At 39.1% G+C, this 16,792-nt stretch overlaps 4 protein-coding genes across 10 annotated transcripts; 2 read left to right on the top strand and 2 right to left on the bottom strand.

Annotated features, from left to right (window-relative positions):
• Positions 1-21: 21 nt before the first annotated feature.
• LOC135165192 (dosage compensation regulator) lies at positions 22-6,663 on the bottom strand. 5 transcript variants are annotated; one of them, XM_064126254.1, is made up of 5 exons: positions 6,505-6,663; positions 4,808-5,309; positions 4,406-4,452; positions 4,039-4,283; positions 22-3,914 (listed from the first exon to the last, which is right to left on the bottom strand). In XM_064126254.1, exons 1-5 carry the CDS (start codon positions 6,521-6,523, stop codon positions 1,065-1,067), a joined length of 3,663 nt encoding a protein of 1,220 aa, XP_063982324.1. In that variant the 5' UTR covers positions 6,524-6,663; the 3' UTR covers positions 22-1,064. The 5 variants fall into 5 exon arrangements, with proteins under 5 accessions (XP_063982324.1, XP_063982323.1, XP_063982325.1 ...); XM_064126253.1 differs by lacking the exon at positions 6,505-6,663 and adding an exon at positions 5,660-6,157; XM_064126255.1 differs by lacking the exon at positions 6,505-6,663 and having other exon boundaries at positions 4,406-4,516; positions 4,808-5,080.
• Positions 6,621-10,552, top strand: LOC135165199 (BOS complex subunit ncln). The gene is made up of 7 exons (XM_064126270.1): positions 6,621-6,947; positions 7,394-7,581; positions 7,786-8,115; positions 8,420-8,629; positions 8,875-9,279; positions 9,592-9,812; positions 10,195-10,552. The coding sequence occupies exons 1-7, from the start codon at positions 6,773-6,775 to the stop codon at positions 10,331-10,333; spliced, it is 1,668 nt and encodes a 555-aa protein (XP_063982340.1). The 5' UTR covers positions 6,621-6,772; the 3' UTR covers positions 10,334-10,552.
• Positions 9,991-14,763, bottom strand: LOC135165198 (caspase-8-like). 3 transcript variants are annotated; one of them, XM_064126267.1, is made up of 3 exons: positions 14,511-14,763; positions 13,118-13,710; positions 9,991-12,728 (listed from the first exon to the last, which is right to left on the bottom strand). In XM_064126267.1, exons 1-3 carry the CDS (start codon positions 14,693-14,695, stop codon positions 11,803-11,805), a joined length of 1,704 nt encoding a protein of 567 aa, XP_063982337.1. In that variant the 5' UTR covers positions 14,696-14,763; the 3' UTR covers positions 9,991-11,802. The 3 variants fall into 3 exon arrangements, with proteins under 3 accessions (XP_063982337.1, XP_063982339.1, XP_063982338.1); XM_064126269.1 differs by lacking the exon at positions 14,511-14,763 and adding an exon at positions 14,086-14,288; XM_064126268.1 differs by lacking the exon at positions 14,511-14,763 and adding an exon at positions 14,093-14,287.
• Positions 14,704-16,515, top strand: LOC135165423 (paramyosin). Its single transcript, XM_064126696.1, has 7 exons — positions 14,704-14,721; positions 14,849-14,889; positions 15,079-15,453; positions 15,733-15,834; positions 16,002-16,115; positions 16,191-16,327; positions 16,502-16,515. The coding sequence occupies exons 1-7, from the start codon at positions 14,704-14,706 to the stop codon at positions 16,513-16,515; spliced, it is 801 nt and encodes a 266-aa protein (XP_063982766.1).
• The last annotated feature ends 277 nt before the right edge of the window (positions 16,516-16,792 follow it).

Here is a 16,792-nt window from a genome sequence, read left to right as displayed (position 1 = left end):
AAAAAAAGAACAAAACAGAAATTCTAGTAAACATTCATTTGAATTTATTCATGAAAATTGATTACTCGGGAGTACAAATCCTACAATGTTTCATGCGTTAATTGATGCTTACAAATGAAGTATTCAGCCTCTCTTGAAGATTAAACCTAATTTGGTACAAATAAATTAATGAACTAAATAAAGCTAATCGTTGGAATATGCCAATGACGATCGTCACCTTACTTCAATAACAAGAATTCTAACAGATGACGGAAATTAAGAAGAAACTTTTGAATTTATCAGTTGCTTTTCTAGTAAGTCATTTCAAATATTCCCGTCCATTCCTTTAGTCTTTTAAGATATTTTTTTATGTCGTTTCCTGCGCGAGGTCTACATTTTTCAAATTGGTCGTTAGAAATAAACTTAATCTGTTCTGTCCTCTTACGAGAAATTCTCCAACCAATTAAAAAAAAAAAGCTAAAAAAATAAACAAAGTCATTGAGTCATCATTGCTCTACCCTTCCGAAAAATGTAAATACGACTTCAATGCTTCATCTTAAATGCGAAAAAAACTTTCGCCGCTATCATCTGCAGGACCTTTGTCGGCTTCATTGCTCCCTAAACTGCTACAGTCTTCAAAAAATCTCAGTAGTTATGAAGTAGTAAGAGAGCAGAGCGTGTCAGACCACCTCCAAATCTACTTTTTAAATACGACATAACAAATATGTCTCTTAAACTTGTCCAAAATGTCCAACTTTCAAAGGAATCCATTTCGAAGAAATTAACTATTTGTACAATTTTCCCGACTTAAATCTCTAATCTAATTTCGCCCCTCATTTCTTTGCCCACTGATTTTATATTGAAAATCAAGAAATGAGAAATCAACTTATCATCTTCTCTTCCATCAGGACCTATCCTTGTATACTACTGTACCAAGGAAAAAAATTTGAAGTCATTCAATCAGATGATTCTATCGCTTAGACATTAAAAATTAATGATAACTGTAAATTTCAGTTTAATTATGTTGTAACAGCCCTTGAAATTCTCATCTCCATTATCTACATTGCCCTCCGAACGTCCTCTCCTCAATACCTATTATAATATCCCCTTGGAGGGCCGCCTCCTCTTCTGCCCCTGAATCCTCCCCTAAATCCTCCCCTGAAGCCTCCACTACCTCTCATATACTTGGCGGATGGTTCCCCACCCCCATAACCCCCATTACTCCCTCCACCATAACCCCCATTGCCTCCACCTCCCCCAAACCCACCGCCCCAATTCCCACTGAAGCCACTCATATGTCCCCTAGGAGGCCTCTTCGACATGAATCCCCCGCCAGTAATGGGCTGCATCTCATGACGTCCAGCATTCATTCCACAAAGTGCTTTCATAACTGCCAACACCTTCTCCTGAACGGGACTGAGCTCTAAGATTGTCTCAGGGTCCTTAGAGGCCCTGATCACAAGCCCCTCCAGGGCAGGCCTCAATGCCACGATAGCTGCTGCATGCTCAGGGTTCATCTCCAGGTTGATCCAATTGTCGAGTCTGACATAGCCGTCGATGTACTCGACTTTCCGTGATCCAAAGAGAAGGAGGTGAATAGGAGAGACGAGAGTTGTTTGCTTACAAGAGACTGCTCGAGTCCTGATTTTCTCTCCAAAAACGAAGAAAGGAAAGGGAAAAGCTTGATTAAAATTGCTGCAGTTAACCGACGTCTTATGGATCAAAGCAGCTTTCGATTCGGTGGTGAGGACCCTCCTCTTCTCCTTATGATAACAAACATTGGGATAAAGTCCCATGCAAAGTAACGCTGTAATAGTATCCAGCCTGACATCAGCTCCAGCTTGATAGTTCAGTGGAGTTGGGCACAAGGTCTCCTCAGGGAAACCAGCAGCCTTCAGCAGCCCCTGCAACTGGTTCTTTGCCTCCCAAGTGACCCTCAATGTCGGCATGCTCAGGCCTTTGGTATCACAGAAAGTTTGTTCTGCATATTCTCCCCCATCTCGCGCCTCCTCCCAAGCTTGGAATGCATGAAGCATAGCAACATGATCGCTGTATCTAGAACCAGCGAACCACTTCTGCTGCATTGACAATCGTCTCATGTCTGGCCCCATGTTGTAGACCTCAGGGAATGTCGTGCTGTTGGCAGCCATTGTTGACAAAGCATCTCCAACTCTGAACATGCAGCCCAGAATCATCATCTTCCCCAGTCTAGGCTCGATAGGCAGTCTCGCGAGGATTTTTCCCAACGGGGTTAGTTCGTCGTTCTTGTCCAGACACTTCATCTCCCTCAATAAAACCTCAGCCTCAATGACAGCGTCAATGGGGGGCGGCTCAATAGCTTTAGACAAGAATTTGCTGATATTCCCCAGTCTCAGCAATTTTATGCTCAAAGCTAGTTCGTGCAGCGGTGTCCTGAAGATTTCTGGTGTCATGTGTTGTTCCATTCTATCGAACCTTGCTTTCGAGCACAGATGGAAGCAGAACCCTGGACGTACTCTCCCAGCTCGTCCCATTCTCTGCTCCAGGTTTGTTTTGCTTGCCCAGACCGTCGCATAGTTTGTCATATTATTGTGAGAAGTAAACAATTTCATTTTCGCCTTGCAAGAGTCGATGACGTAGACGATATCGTTGATTGTGATAGACGTTTCTGCGATGTTCGTGGAGAGGATGACTTTGGTGACGTCTGGGGGAACAGGATCGAAGACCTTGCGTTGATCTTCCCTGGGTAATTGGGAATGAAGCGGGAGGATCAGATACTTGGATCCACCGAAGAGTGGGTGCTGCTGCAGATGCTTGATCAGTGCAAAAATTATATTCCAACCGGGAAGAAATATGAGGACCGCACCTGGGATCCCCTGCTTTTTTATGTACCCCAGGAGGGACTCCATCAGTTCAAAAGAGATTTCCTTCTCTGATAGCTGAGCCATTGAGTGCTTGGTGGATTCAGAGTAATTATTGGCAATGATTTTATTGAGATTCTCCTCAGGCTCATTATTATCAATATCATCAGCATCTCGATTCTTTCTTTTTCTCGTGTCCAAAGGAGGCACGAAGTCGGTAAGTTGAATGCAGTCCTCAAGGAAATAACGTTGTACAGGAAAAGATCGTCCTGGAATTTCAATGACGGGGCATTTGTTGAAATAATCGCTGAAGAGAGTTGTGTCGATTGTAGCAGACATGAGAATAACCCGGAGGTCGGGATAAATGTGTATCATATCACGAAGCAGAACCATAATGAAATCAGAATTAACGTCCCTTTCATGAATTTCATCGACGATCACATGAGAGACACCTCGAAGTCCTTGTTCTAACTTCCTCAGCAGTACTCCAACAGTGCAGAACATGATGCTACCGTAGGGACGAGGTAAACAGGACTCGAATCGGACGGAATACCCAACAGACTGTCCTAGCGCTTCGCAACGCTCAACAGCCACTCGATCAGAGACTGAGACAGCTGATATTCTCCGAGGCTGGGTCACCACAATGCTTGCATAGCCACCCTGACCAGAAGCGATGTAATCATCCAGAATGAATTGACAGACCTGAGTAGTCTTTCCGCACCCCGTGTTTCCCCTGATGATGACGACAGGATTATCGTTGATCGCGCTCATTATTTCGTTTCTCATGTTGAAGACGGGCAGCTTCTCCCTCTCACGAATGCTCTGCTGGAGCTGACTGTCAGCTTGAAGACACTCACGCCGCTCCTCCATCATGTCGGTGGAGAGCTTGTCCAGGGATATTGTCGCTAGGGGACCTTCGTCAATATTGCAACCCGTCCAGGGGTTCCAGTTTTGTTGTGGTGGAGACCAGCTGACCACTCCTGCTGACTGGGGAATCGAGGATATGAAGTCCTCGAGGACACGATCTGTCAGGAGGGAGAGACCTGCACTGGTGGAAGGTGCGCCGGCAGAGTTTTCTGATTGTGTATTGTGTGGCTGGAAAAAAGATTGTTGAATCTTTGGTGTAATCGTCAAGTAAACATTAAAGTCCCCAACTATTTTCTGAATCAATAATTGAATTCGTGGAATGCATGAAGACGAAGGTGAGGAGAAGACTTACTGTAAATTTAATGTTGACATCGATGGGATGAATTTCGAGAGCTTCAAGCACATCGTTTATCTGATCCACAAGCTCGCGTGATATTTTCACAGGATAGGGCTTCAACTGTTCTGCATCCCTGTTCTTCTTTAAAGTCCCAGAGAATGCCTCAATCACCCCAAGGTGATACAACTGACGTACCAGTGATAAAGCGCAGCTCTTGGAAGCTGTTTGCTTGTTCGACCCGGTCTCACGGCCAGTGACATCTGCAAGTGCAATCAATATCATTGAACAAATTCAGCACACGCGAATAAAGAACTCTGATTAATCAGTTAAAGCTACAATCAAATTATTTCATCATTCAGTAGCAGATGCAAATCAAACTTACTTCTCCCGAGCTGCTTGATGTAGATCGTCATCTCAGCCATGAAACTCCTACCCAACGAAAACCTCATATTAGTGGGGATCCTCAACCCCCAAACTCCGATAAAACATGAATCTTATAAAAATACATTATGACAAAAAAAAATCAGCATTTGTAGACTCACCATCAGAGACTCATCATTGAGTGCCTAGAAGACGTCTTTGGAGCACACAAATTATATTCCTGGGATCGAGCCATCGTCAGAACCAACATTGACGTGAATAATATCAATGAAAGTTTTGATTGTTTCGTAATGTTGTCTCATCATTTTCTGTGTACTCCAAAGATATCTTCAGGTGATGATTTAGGTGAAAAATATATATTTACGATAATTCAGTGATGGCCAACCACGTGCTTGAGGCATACCTTGTGTGATCAGGACCCACTGGGGTGTATTTATAATCCGTATTAATCTTATTTGTTTGCATAAATTGATGTAATTTTGATTTGGCATTTTCGATGGTCCAATTGCCATGAATTCCGGAGTTAACATCACAATCTTCAGCTTCGGCGACGTTCGCCTGCTCCGCGATTCTGTCCATGTACGTGTAGCTGGACTGTCCACGTTGGTTGTAGGGCATGTAGGCTTGACCAATGTCGTTTGGACCCATTCCGTCCTGGAATACGGGTCTGCTAGTGGACTGGTTCATCGAAGGGGACTGGTTGTCCACTGCTGGTGTTGGAGGCTGAGTCGTCGCGTCCCCTGGGACGTCCTTTGCGTTCACCTTACCCGTACGTACAAGATAGTTGATGAAGTCCCGGGACGCATTGCCCTGGGCATCCTTCTTGTTCGTCGAGTTGCCTGCTCCGACGTAGTCGAAACCGTTGATGCGGAGCTCGCAAAGAAAACGCTGACGGTGCTTCGGGCCTGAAAAAAAAGGGATTTTAAGGTGGCGTAAAATCACTGGGTCCCTATGACTTTCTATAGTTCTGTTTATTCATGGAGTTGGGAACTTCCCCTAGGAAACTGTCATTTTTTATTTAGAAAATTAATCTATTGACTGATTAATGCAATGATCGATGAAGTAGTTTCAAGGACACAAATTTGATAAGCGGAATTTTTATAATAACATTTTTTGCTAGGAAAGAGTGTAAGTTTGGACACATTTTATGATGGTTGTCATTTCAACGTTGCAGGGCTAGAAAAGTAACTGAAACCCGGTAATTGAGGAAGAATGCAATATTGTGAGGTTAACAATAGGAAATTGATGGTCTTACCTGTCGGCCGAACATCAAATGATGGCTCCTTTGCATTTTTCGTGCACCACTGATGCAAAAAGGACTTAATATCCCCCATTTCTGCTGTATTAATCTTCTCGAATGACCAAATGAGTTAAAGTTTGTGTTCTATGTTATGAAAATGAACTGATTGCTGACAATCGAGTTCATTTGACGTCGATAATCGACGAAACGAACCTCCAATCAAAGATTATAGGGGAGAATTGAATTGCTACACGCTTATTCCGCAAAATTTCGTAGCGCTGGCGCATGAAGTACAACGGTGATTGTGCCTGTCGGTAAGGCATCACCGAGGGAGAACGTGGGTGACTGGGCTCGGGGGCGTTTTGCTCTAGAACCTCCAGGAGGTACAGAACACAGAGTGTACAGCATGTGGCAGTCCGAGGTACTTGTGCACCGATTTGGTAAAGAGGAGAGATTAACGTAGAGGCACACGGCAATGTTAGTGCCAACCCTGGCGGTGAGAAGCGCCAGCATCGAGTCTGGCGCCTGCTCATCATAGAACTTTCTCCACGTTCCTAATCAACATTGAGGAATGAACCCAACGCTGTTCGGAGGAGAATTCTATTTTCCTCATTCAAGGCCAGTTTCATCCCTTAATCTCGAAAAATTAAAATTAAATACTACGCGAAAGTCGAAACGCAGGACATAAATTGCTACTTAACACTCCTGTTGAGACACAATTAATGAATAACTAAAATTATAAAATTGTGAAGGTACCGAAGAATTGAAGTTCTCAAAATCTGAACAATCAATTTTCGTAATTTGATTATAAATGAGATAGAATTAAGGGAAAAAATAGGAAAATGTCGATATTATTTTACCCAATCGCATCAGCCTCATGAAATATCACAGAAGACTAAACGTGACCCCATTGGTCGTTCACAGCGATTTAATTTAATTAGGGGCTTTACATGCTTGAAGTGGCCTGGATCGTCCGCATTCCCTCGTCGGCAGTCGCAGGCGGTCCTGAGTCAGTGATTGAAAATCAAGTAAAAAGCCATAAGATTCACAAAAATCCGATAATAAATCGGATCAACCTGCAATTGTGTTACTTTTTTACAAGTCAGTGCTTCAGTTTGACGTGAAAAAATGTGGTTAGAAGAGTGCGATGGATTCGCAGAACTGTGTCGAGGTTATCTACCTTACTATCTGCTCATAGTTCTTCCAATATTTATCGTCGTATCACCGGTGAATCCCGTGACTGCATCCCACGAATTACCAGTCTATCGAATGCACCAGTATGATCTCCATGGAGTGAGTCATGGTAGGTGATCCTTGGGTCGATTTTTAACTCATGAAATTTGTACATTATTCCATGGGGGTGATGTGTCACTCCACGTAGATTTTTTTTCTGTCAACGTGTGCTCTGAATGAATACAGAATTACTGTAATTATGAACGATTTGAATTTACGAAAAAATGTTCGTGATGGTCCCTAAACGAGAATTAATTTATTTAAAAGCAGAAATTTTTTTAACTCCAATTCTATTCTCCAACGTGATTGTTCTTTGGGATTTGTTTATCCATAAACCGATGATTACTGATAAGAAGATTCAGAGCATCATGGGTTCCATCACCCTGAATAGGATTCCCCACATTTTCCTCATTTTAATTCTGTTTAAAAATTGTCTTTTGGTGAACGGGGACTGAATAATTGATTTTGTAAAAATATTTTTTATGAATAATTGAAAATAACATGGGACATTCTCAGGATGCAGAAGTGCCTCTATACAGCTAGAAGCTAGAACCCTCAGTAGCTGGCAGACTTCTAGGCACTGTGTCATCGCGAGATTATCCGATATCACACCCGACGTCTTTTACGCAATCAAGAGCAAGGCTGGCGCTCTCATCCTCATACTGCCGAAGGATATGAAGAGTCTAAGCCAAGACGAACAGCAGGTACTGAAGGACTTTCTTAGTTATCATTACCTCCTCCCGTCTCAAATCTGTCCCTACCAACGATTTAAACGCTCTAACATTCCTCTTTCATAAGTAGATTTAAACCCTCATTAAAGTAAACCACAAATTCTCCTACTATTTTAGAAATTAAATATTAAGGCTCATCTCCATTGGCTCTAATTTTTACTGTTCATTTATTTAAAGCACATTCTGTCACTCGAAGCCTCCATGGAATCCAGTGGAGAAACGACAATTCCAGTCTATTTCTCCCCCTGGAACCCGGATCTCCAAACGATTGTCAATGATCTCGAACACGGTCTGATAACAGACGCAAAAGCCAACTCAGAATTACAGAATCTTATAAATTCCATATCTGCGAGTGGATATCAAGTGATCGTGCCAACTGGTCAGCCTACACCAAAAACCGACGTTAAAATCGCTACTATTCAGGGAAAATTGGCTGGTACTGGAGTCGAAGAGAAATTACCAACAGTTGCACTAGTCGCTCATTACGACAGTAGTTCAGTGGCCACTGTAAGTGCTTTTATCTCACATAATATGGAATAATTTCAAATTAACTCGATTTGATTTCAGAACCACTTAGTTTTTTTGGTATTAGACTTGAATTTATGAGAGATAGGGAAAAGGGTGCAAAGATGCACTTTTTTGTTTGTAATTTCAAGAATTACAGAAAAGGTCCGTATTAATGTTTCGCGATCTCGATAGAATTTTGCGATAGTTCCAAAAATTCATCAGAAAAGAATTTAATGTTTATTTTCTTCATTGCTGTCATGGATTTATCGACGAATGTTGATTAATTTTTTTATTTTTCCGGTAGGAATTGTCTTTTGGAGCAGAGAGTAATGCGTCAGGTGTAGCTATGCTCCTAGAGTTGGCTAGATTATTCTCCGCTCTCTACTCGATCAATAAATCACGAGCGAAGTATAATATTGTGTTTATTCTGAGTGGTGCTGGTAAATTGAATTATCAGGGGAGTAAAAAGTGGCTTGAGGATCAGTTTGATGGTGTTGACAGCTCAGTCATCCAGGTGATTATTCATTCGTCAATAAAATTGAAGTTTGTTTTCTGGAGAATATTTTAAAAAATACGGGCAATGGCGAAATTTTCATAAAAACTTTTTTGTAGATAAAAATAAATTCTACAAAGAAGTCCCTATGAAAAATTTTCTATTCCTTCCCGATTTTCAGATCTCCATCAAAAACAAACGTTGAAAATGAGTTAATAAGTACGCGTTTTGCATTTAAAATGCACGATCATCTGAATTATCCCCAGGACGCCTCATATGTGATATGTCTCGACTCAGTATCAAAATCCGATGATCTCTACCTCCACGTATCGAAGCCCCCTAAGGAGAACTCCTTTGGCAGTTTATTCTATAAGGAATTGAGTTCAATAGCTCAGGCTATTGGAGGAACAAAAATCGAGGGCATCCACAAGAAGATAAACCTTGCAGAGGAGAGTCTGGCTTGGGAGCACGAGAGATATAGCATAAGACGGCTAGCAGCAGCTACTTTATCGAGTTTGAAGAGTCACGATGATCCAGGAAGAAGTTCACTTCTTGATGTGATGAGAGAGGAGCAGATTGACAGGCTCCACAGACACACATCCATTGTTGCTGAGGCATTAGCCAGACATTTGTATGGAGTTAACTCAACGAAAATATTCTTACCCCCTGTGGTAATACAATTTTTCAATCTGTAAATTTAAAATATGTGCTACTTTTTCATATTTCTAGTTTATGAATTTGCAACTTAGTTCCACGAAAAATGAAAGAAAAACAACCATTTCCAATCAGCACTATCTAAATCAAATTTCGTAAAATATTGAGATATTTTTAAACATTTATGTCTTATGAATAAACGATAGAACTTTTTTTACGGGAACGTTTTCAATTGTCAACAAATCAGAAATCGCACAGAAAAAAATAGAATTAATTTAGGATAGACCTTTGGTTTCCTGTTAAAAATGTGGCGTCTTCTTTACTTTCAGGAAGTCTCGAAAGAATCGTTGAGCGTCTGGATGAACTACTTAATTTCTCAATCGAGATCAGTGCCACTTTTAGCTGATAAAAACAACCCACTAGTTAATTCTCTTCAAGAAATAATGTCACGTTATTTGATCGACGTCAGGACAACGTTTCACACTCCTGATAAGAGAGATCCGGAGTTTGTATTTTACGACATTACAAAGACGAATATGAATGTCTATAGGTACGTTAATTAACTTTGGAATTTTCGTTTTTTGCCCTTGAGATTTTATGAAAAATTATCTGCATTAATTCGTTCATTTTTCCTATTTGTCTTTCAGTTCTTTTATGATTCTTGAGTCAGTGTTATCAGAAATAATTTCCTGAAAGGCACATCTAGATTTATAAATAAAACAATCAACTATCTTTTTTTTATTTATTAAGGTTTTTGCAAAATAAATCAAGTCATGTTTTTTAATTCGCTTCGTTGAAAAATTAATCAGTATGTCCGGAAGGTACATTCGTTATTAATTTTTGCATTAAATTGGAAAATTATTTTTCTCGGCCAACAAGTATCGTATTTTTCTTCGAAACCCAATTTAACACAAATTCATTTTTTGTTTCAGCGTTAAACCAGCCGTATTCGATCTGTTTCTCACGATAGCGATAAGCTTATACCTGGGAATGGTATATCTAATTGTTCATAAATTTTCACATCTCTACAATTTCGCTGTTCACATGACAGTGAAGAACAAAGTATCGTAAAAAAAGAACAACCAAAGAAATTTATTCTCGACAATTTATCAATGAAGAATTGGATTGAATGATAATTTTAATATCCAAGAAACCTCATTCGAAAAATGATGCCATAATTAACATATGAGATTTGTCATCATCGATTGTCGGTAATCAACTCCCTGGGAAAATTCGAAATTTCTCTCGTCAACTTCCATGAACACGTAAATAAAAAATCATTGCTCACAACATCACTGTTTCGTCAATAAATAATTTAGTTGGATCTTCCATTCTTTCGTTTATATTTCAAATTACAGCTTCAGCTTACGTAAAAATTGTGACCTTACCGATAATTATTTAAATATCTAATACAAACTTTTCTCTGACATCAACATGACAGACTTTTTCAATATTTCCGGATAAAAATAGTTCATATTTAATATGTTAAGACATTTAGAAGACTCATACTTTGGCATCATAAAAATAGAAACATCATTTAAAAAGTATTTCTCAAAAATAAATGGAAGATTTCGAAATTACAGGGATGGGTTTATCATTAGAAATTATTTTGACTTTCTCCAACAATTATTACCTTGAGAACCTGATGAAATTCTCGAGGTACTGAAAAAGAGAAAATCAGCGCCACTGGTCCCTTTTTAACTGAATAAGAAACGTTTTTGGATTTGCTGGATATCAGTACGATAAAAATAAATCTAATACAGATTATTCAAATGTTTAACAAATATTTTCTTCTGCGAAAATCACAAAGTGTATCACAGTCTTTTAAAATACTTCTTTCGAAAAATATTTCATATTGGATCTGTGGCTACAATATATAAAACTAATGTCATATAGATTTATATTGTAAAGATGGAAAAATCCCTGAAACGGTTTTCTTTAACAATAGATAAACATTTTTTTCATTTTCCTGGTATATTTGTCAGTAGAAATTCCTCTGGCTCTTTGGAGGGATTACTATATACCTGATCATATTCTTGAGGTATTAAAAAAAATTGTAATAAGAGCAATTCTCGTTGTAAACTGAGTCACCAAAATTGTCCGGATTGGCTCGATGGTATTGACACCGAAAATTTTGTTACAAAAAAGGTCTCTTAACATTTTTTCCTAAGTTTAAGAGATCAAAATACGCAACGTTTGGGTTGAATGGAGAAACGTTTTGCATATAATTGTTAATATCTTAAGATTCGTTGAGCGACTTTCACCGTTTTCAATTTTTTTTTCAAATTCACGTGTTATTTTTCGTTTCCATCTTAAAAATAATTTCATATTGGTGGAAGTCGCCTCGTTTGATGCAAAGTTGTGGCAGAGTGATTGAAATTTCATTTCTATCAATCAAAAAGAAATATTGACCGAAACGAATTTTTAAATTCTTAATTCTCCATCCACATCAGCTAAATCCAAAGATACAAAGAATTAAAAACCCTCGACCCTCAAAACTTCTCTAAAATCCCAGCAATTTCGGTAATGCCACCTACCTTTTAAGCTTCCCCTCGATAAACTGGAAAGTAAAAATCTTCACTGAACCGGCTGTAGAGTTCCGGAAGCTGCGCGGCAATGAGGCCTTTCTCTAACTCCCCTTCATTCAACGTGACAAGATGCTGGACCCTTTGGGCCCACTTGTTGATGGACAGAGGAGAGTCCTGCTCTCTGGGCTCACGAAATACAGCACAGACAGCATTGATGAACCATGAGCCTGTCTGCTTGTGTCGGATGGCTTTGCAGGCTCTCATCGTCGCGGAGAATTGCAGGAACCGCTTATAATCTAGGATATTGATGCACTTCGCCCTTCGGTTCTCAGTGGGTCCATCAGACACAAGATCATTCCTGATGACCTGTCCTAGTTTGTTCCCCTGGCAGGCCTGTACCAAAACGATTTTAGGAATCATCTGGAGATGGGGAATGCAAATAGCCCTTTCGATGGAGCGCAGTGGCACCTCCACGTTATCATGCGACACAAAATGCCCCTCGACTCCATGGCTCAGGATGCAGACGATGAGACCGTCATATTTGCTTCTGTCGAACTTTCTTGTCAAATCGTTGAAAATCTCTGTTATCTGGGTACTCGTGGGTTCATCGAAGATGTGGACGGTGTACCCCAGTCCGTGGAAGGTGGCGTCAAGTCTGGCGACGTCGACTTTGCTGCTGGTCCTACTCTCGTATTCACTTTTGGGGACAGTAATGACGTTGAGGATAATGACATAGGCCTTTTGGATCAGATTGGCGACTGGGGGAAGGGTGAGGGGTTTATTGGGATTTTTGGAGAGTGAGTGGCAATTTTTGGGAGCGAGAGCGACTCTCGGGGAAGTTTTTTCGGAGTATTTTTGAAGATCCAGGTAGATAGGACAGTCCGAGAGTCCCAGGGACTTCAGAAATTTTAAAATGTTTTGAAAGTTCCCTCGGCCGTCTGAAATTTATGAGAACATAAACCCATAATATTTCACATAGCATACAAACTATAAAATGATACAGAAGAATTTCATTCACGATTTGCTCTGAATTTGAATTGTCATAATCTCATGAACTTCATTTTCGATGATGGCCGGAAATTTATTTCTTGAAGGAAATAAACATCGAGCTATCATTTGATGGAAAAATTGATTATTAATACAAACTGCATTTTCCACATTCAATTCTAGAATTGATTTTGTCTGATGTTCCAAAATAACTTTTTCATTTTGTTGGGCAGTTTTTCGACTCGTTATCATTAAATAATGGTGTTTAGTTATGACATTATATGTTTTTTTTTGCGGCTTACAAATAAATTAGAAATGCAATAAACATCATAATATTTACCTGGATACAGGGCGATGTAGTCTTGCTCTACCCAGTACAGGGCATGAATTTCCAGAGGATCATCGTTCTTTAGCTCAGGGGGCCGAATCTCCCCATAAATTTTCTTCAAAAGCAGTTCTCTTTGCTGATCATCGAGGACATCATCAAATAGTTGAAATAACATTCTCGCTCCTGGATGGACTCGAGGCCTGCTCGAGATTGATGGGTCAGTTGTCATGACCTGAGGCACATAAATCGTCTCCAATTCTTCGTAGTTTTTTCCCAGCATTCTTATTTCGCGTTTTGATTTTGTGATGCAGAGGGCCTCAAAGAACTTTGTTTGCCAGTTGTCGATTTTTTCAACGAACCTAGAAAGAATGTCCTCCACATTTTGCTTGCAGAATGCAGCAGAAACGTCTTTGAAGCAGTGAAAATCCTCTAGTATTAGAAAAAGAAGACTCAATTTCTCGTAATCTTCTAAGGCTTTTTCGATGCTTTTCAATACCTCCAAATCAATCTCCAAGTCCTGATCTGATTCGGGAATATTTATTTGCGCTGGCAGCGCATCTGTGACTAATTCTGTCATCTCTATCTGAGTATCTAATAAATAGCGTCTGAAAAAACCAAACAACAAATTTCTCTAAACAAACATTTTGAGAAAAAAGAAAAGAAGCAAAAAATGCTCTCCATCACATATCAATAACCCGATAACCCGCAAACAGCAAAAATCGCCATTTGGTAAAAATTTTCATGAAAACTTCACAAGTTTGCAAATGAGACGTAATTTGGTCAAATCGCAGTTGTTTTCCGGCTCAAAACCACTTTGATTGCGTTTTGATTTTCAACTATTTGCCGAATGTAATGGAACCGAATCAAATGAGCGATACTACGACTATTCCTTCCAACTAATCAACATTTGCGTTCTCTCAAAAGGTTAAATAATTCCCTATTAGATTCCTTGTTCAGGATAGACGACAAAAAATAATTACCCCGTACCTGACGCCTTAATATGATCAGAACTATAGCAAAATACGAGATATGTATTTTGAAAAAGTGTAAAGCATTCCAGGAATCTCCAGTGTTATCAAGTATTTTCATTAGACAAAACTGTACGACACTAGATAATCGCAGAATTGTTTAGAGCCAAAAGTACACTGTTACGTGTACAGACATACACAGTGGTAAGAACAATTTCTGCAAAATTATTGTTCATGCACCAATTGCCTGTACTCAATTCCCTGCTGTACTTGTGTAGAGATCAGCATGTGTACGTGGCTCTGTCCATTGGGTCATTCGCCTAGAGATGAACGCAGAAGCCAATGGAATCCCTCGATTGTTCCCTCGACCCTCTCCACTCCCCTGAGCCCTACGTTCAAATAGAAAACACGAGAGTTCTATGCATAACCTCACTCACCTAAAACCTTCAATCGTTGTGAAAGCAAAGGCCGGTATTTTATTAGAATAGTTTTTGGGGAAATAGACTCCGTTGTTGATTGGTTTATGATTATGTTTAACTAGTTTCGCGGATAAAATGCAGAGCTCATCTTGCGCAATTTGTATTTCCCTTTTGGATCGAAATGACGATATTTTTTCAACCATTTGCGGACATGTTTTTCATATGCCCTGTTTGACACAGTGGCTAGAAAGGTATTTGTTGCTCACAGATTTTTTTTTTTGTTCACCAATTAATGGGCGTTTTTCTGTCACAGTTAATAATTCCGTTTTCAATGAACTGTTGGCAATCATTTTCAGATAATTGTAAAATACAATATCACCAATGAGAGTCATCGGTCGTAATTTATCTGATTTCTGGTGAAAAAAAAAACAGTTTCGATGTTCAAATGAATTTTCCTGAATGATTCAAATTATTCCCAAATGTTGAAGTAATGTGACACCTCTTTTGGCAATAATTCGTCATCATTGTGCTGGTACCACTATAATGATGGTAATAGATGGATTCAACGTTTGGACTTTTGTTTCAGGTCCAAAAATTGTCCCCAATGCCGCGAAAAACTTTCCAGCAATAAGGTCTTCCGCTTGTACTTCAATTTTAACGTCAATGAGTCAATCAAAGAGGATGCAGCCTCCCTACAACTTCGTCTGGAAAACATGCAATTCCAGTTGGATCTTAAGGAGTCTTCCATCAGAGAGAATCAGAAGAATTATCATGATATGAAGAAACAAAGAGATCTTCTGCGGGCCGAAGTACGCAAGTGTGAAAATGAACTCACAAAAAAGGACTCGGCTATTTTTGCTCTGAAGGAGCAAGCGAAATTCTTGAGGGCTGAAGCTGATGAGAAAAATGTTATTGCAGCGAAATTCGAGAGCCTAAAGTCGAAGACTGATGAGTACAAAGCGTAAGAAATTATTGCTCTCGTAGATTTTATTTATTTTATTTTTATCGCAAAATTTAGATTTTTTTTTCTAAAGTACCTCAATGCATTAACTCATTGATTTCCATCTCATTTTATTTTTCATTAATTTTGATTTGTATTGGACCCGTGATTATCCTTTTACTTCTGTCTCCTAAAAACAGGTAAATTAGTAGATAAATATATTACGGCAGAATAATTCTCTGAAAAGTTGTTTTCCTATTTTTTTTGTCAATCTATTTTGTCATGGGTATTTATTTTCAGTGTAGAGAAATTGCTGTCATCGACTGCCAGAGCCGCTGATGAACTCATAGCTACTACTCATGATGCCTCTAAACTAAGTGTTTATGTTTCAGTTCTAAAAAGGTTAGTGAAATCGTTGAAAAAAATTTCTATTTTTGGTTATTATTTATTTGGCCGAGAAATGACGAAGAAATTATTATAAACTATATTTAAAGAATTGAAAAAATCATTCATCTTCATGAGTGACTTTCAAAATCAGTGTAATTTCGATATTGTTAAAATTGTTCCAGACAACTAGAAACGGAGATTCAACGCCGCAAAGAATTACGAGACTTGATAAAAGACTTGAAGGAAGAGCTAAAGAGAATGTCGCATGCGAAAAATCAGCTCGAAGCACTTAAAACGTGAGATTTGTAACAATCGAAATTCTATTTTTAATAAATGATCCATTTCAAAAATCATTAATGATAATTTTTCAGAGGATTGCAAGCAGAGATTGATGTCCTTTGCGAGCAGAATAAACGTTTACTTCAGAAACTTGAGAAAAATTTAGTGACTGGAGCTAATGAGGCAAAAGAGGAACTCAGTTCTAGATCAGAATTTCCAGCACTGAAACGTAAGAAGCTGAATCACTCGGCAAAAGTGGTAATAAAAAAATTCTAAAACTCTTATATTAAAATTCAGTCAAATGAAACATGAGAATTCCAGTAAATTATAACAGAGCAAAAGACTGAATTTGAAATGACCAAAATTATTTGATGAATGTTAAAAATAATTCTGCTTTTCATAGGTACCAGATACTGATTCAAACGATGAAGAGAATGATCCTCTGGTGCATATGCATTCGTTCAAAGTTACAGCAGCCAAGGATCATTGCAGCAATTCACGCGCCAAGGAACTTCCTTCAAGTTCGATTTTGAAGAAAAAACATAGATTGGCTCCAACTGCTGGGGTGAGTTCTCTCACATTGAATATTTCAATAAATCTTCAATAACTGAATAAAAAAATCAGTAATTCGCCTTTTTGGTAATTATTAGTAACTTACACAGTCTATCATACTGAATCATGTTTATATTATTCT

The sequence above is a fragment of the Diachasmimorpha longicaudata genome, chromosome 8 (genome assembly GCF_034640455.1).
Source record: "Diachasmimorpha longicaudata isolate KC_UGA_2023 chromosome 8, iyDiaLong2, whole genome shotgun sequence".
NCBI classification, from domain to species: domain Eukaryota; kingdom Metazoa; phylum Arthropoda; class Insecta; order Hymenoptera; family Braconidae; genus Diachasmimorpha; species Diachasmimorpha longicaudata.
Note: the sequence above shows the minus strand (reverse complement) of the source record. Positions and strands in the feature narration are given on the sequence as shown.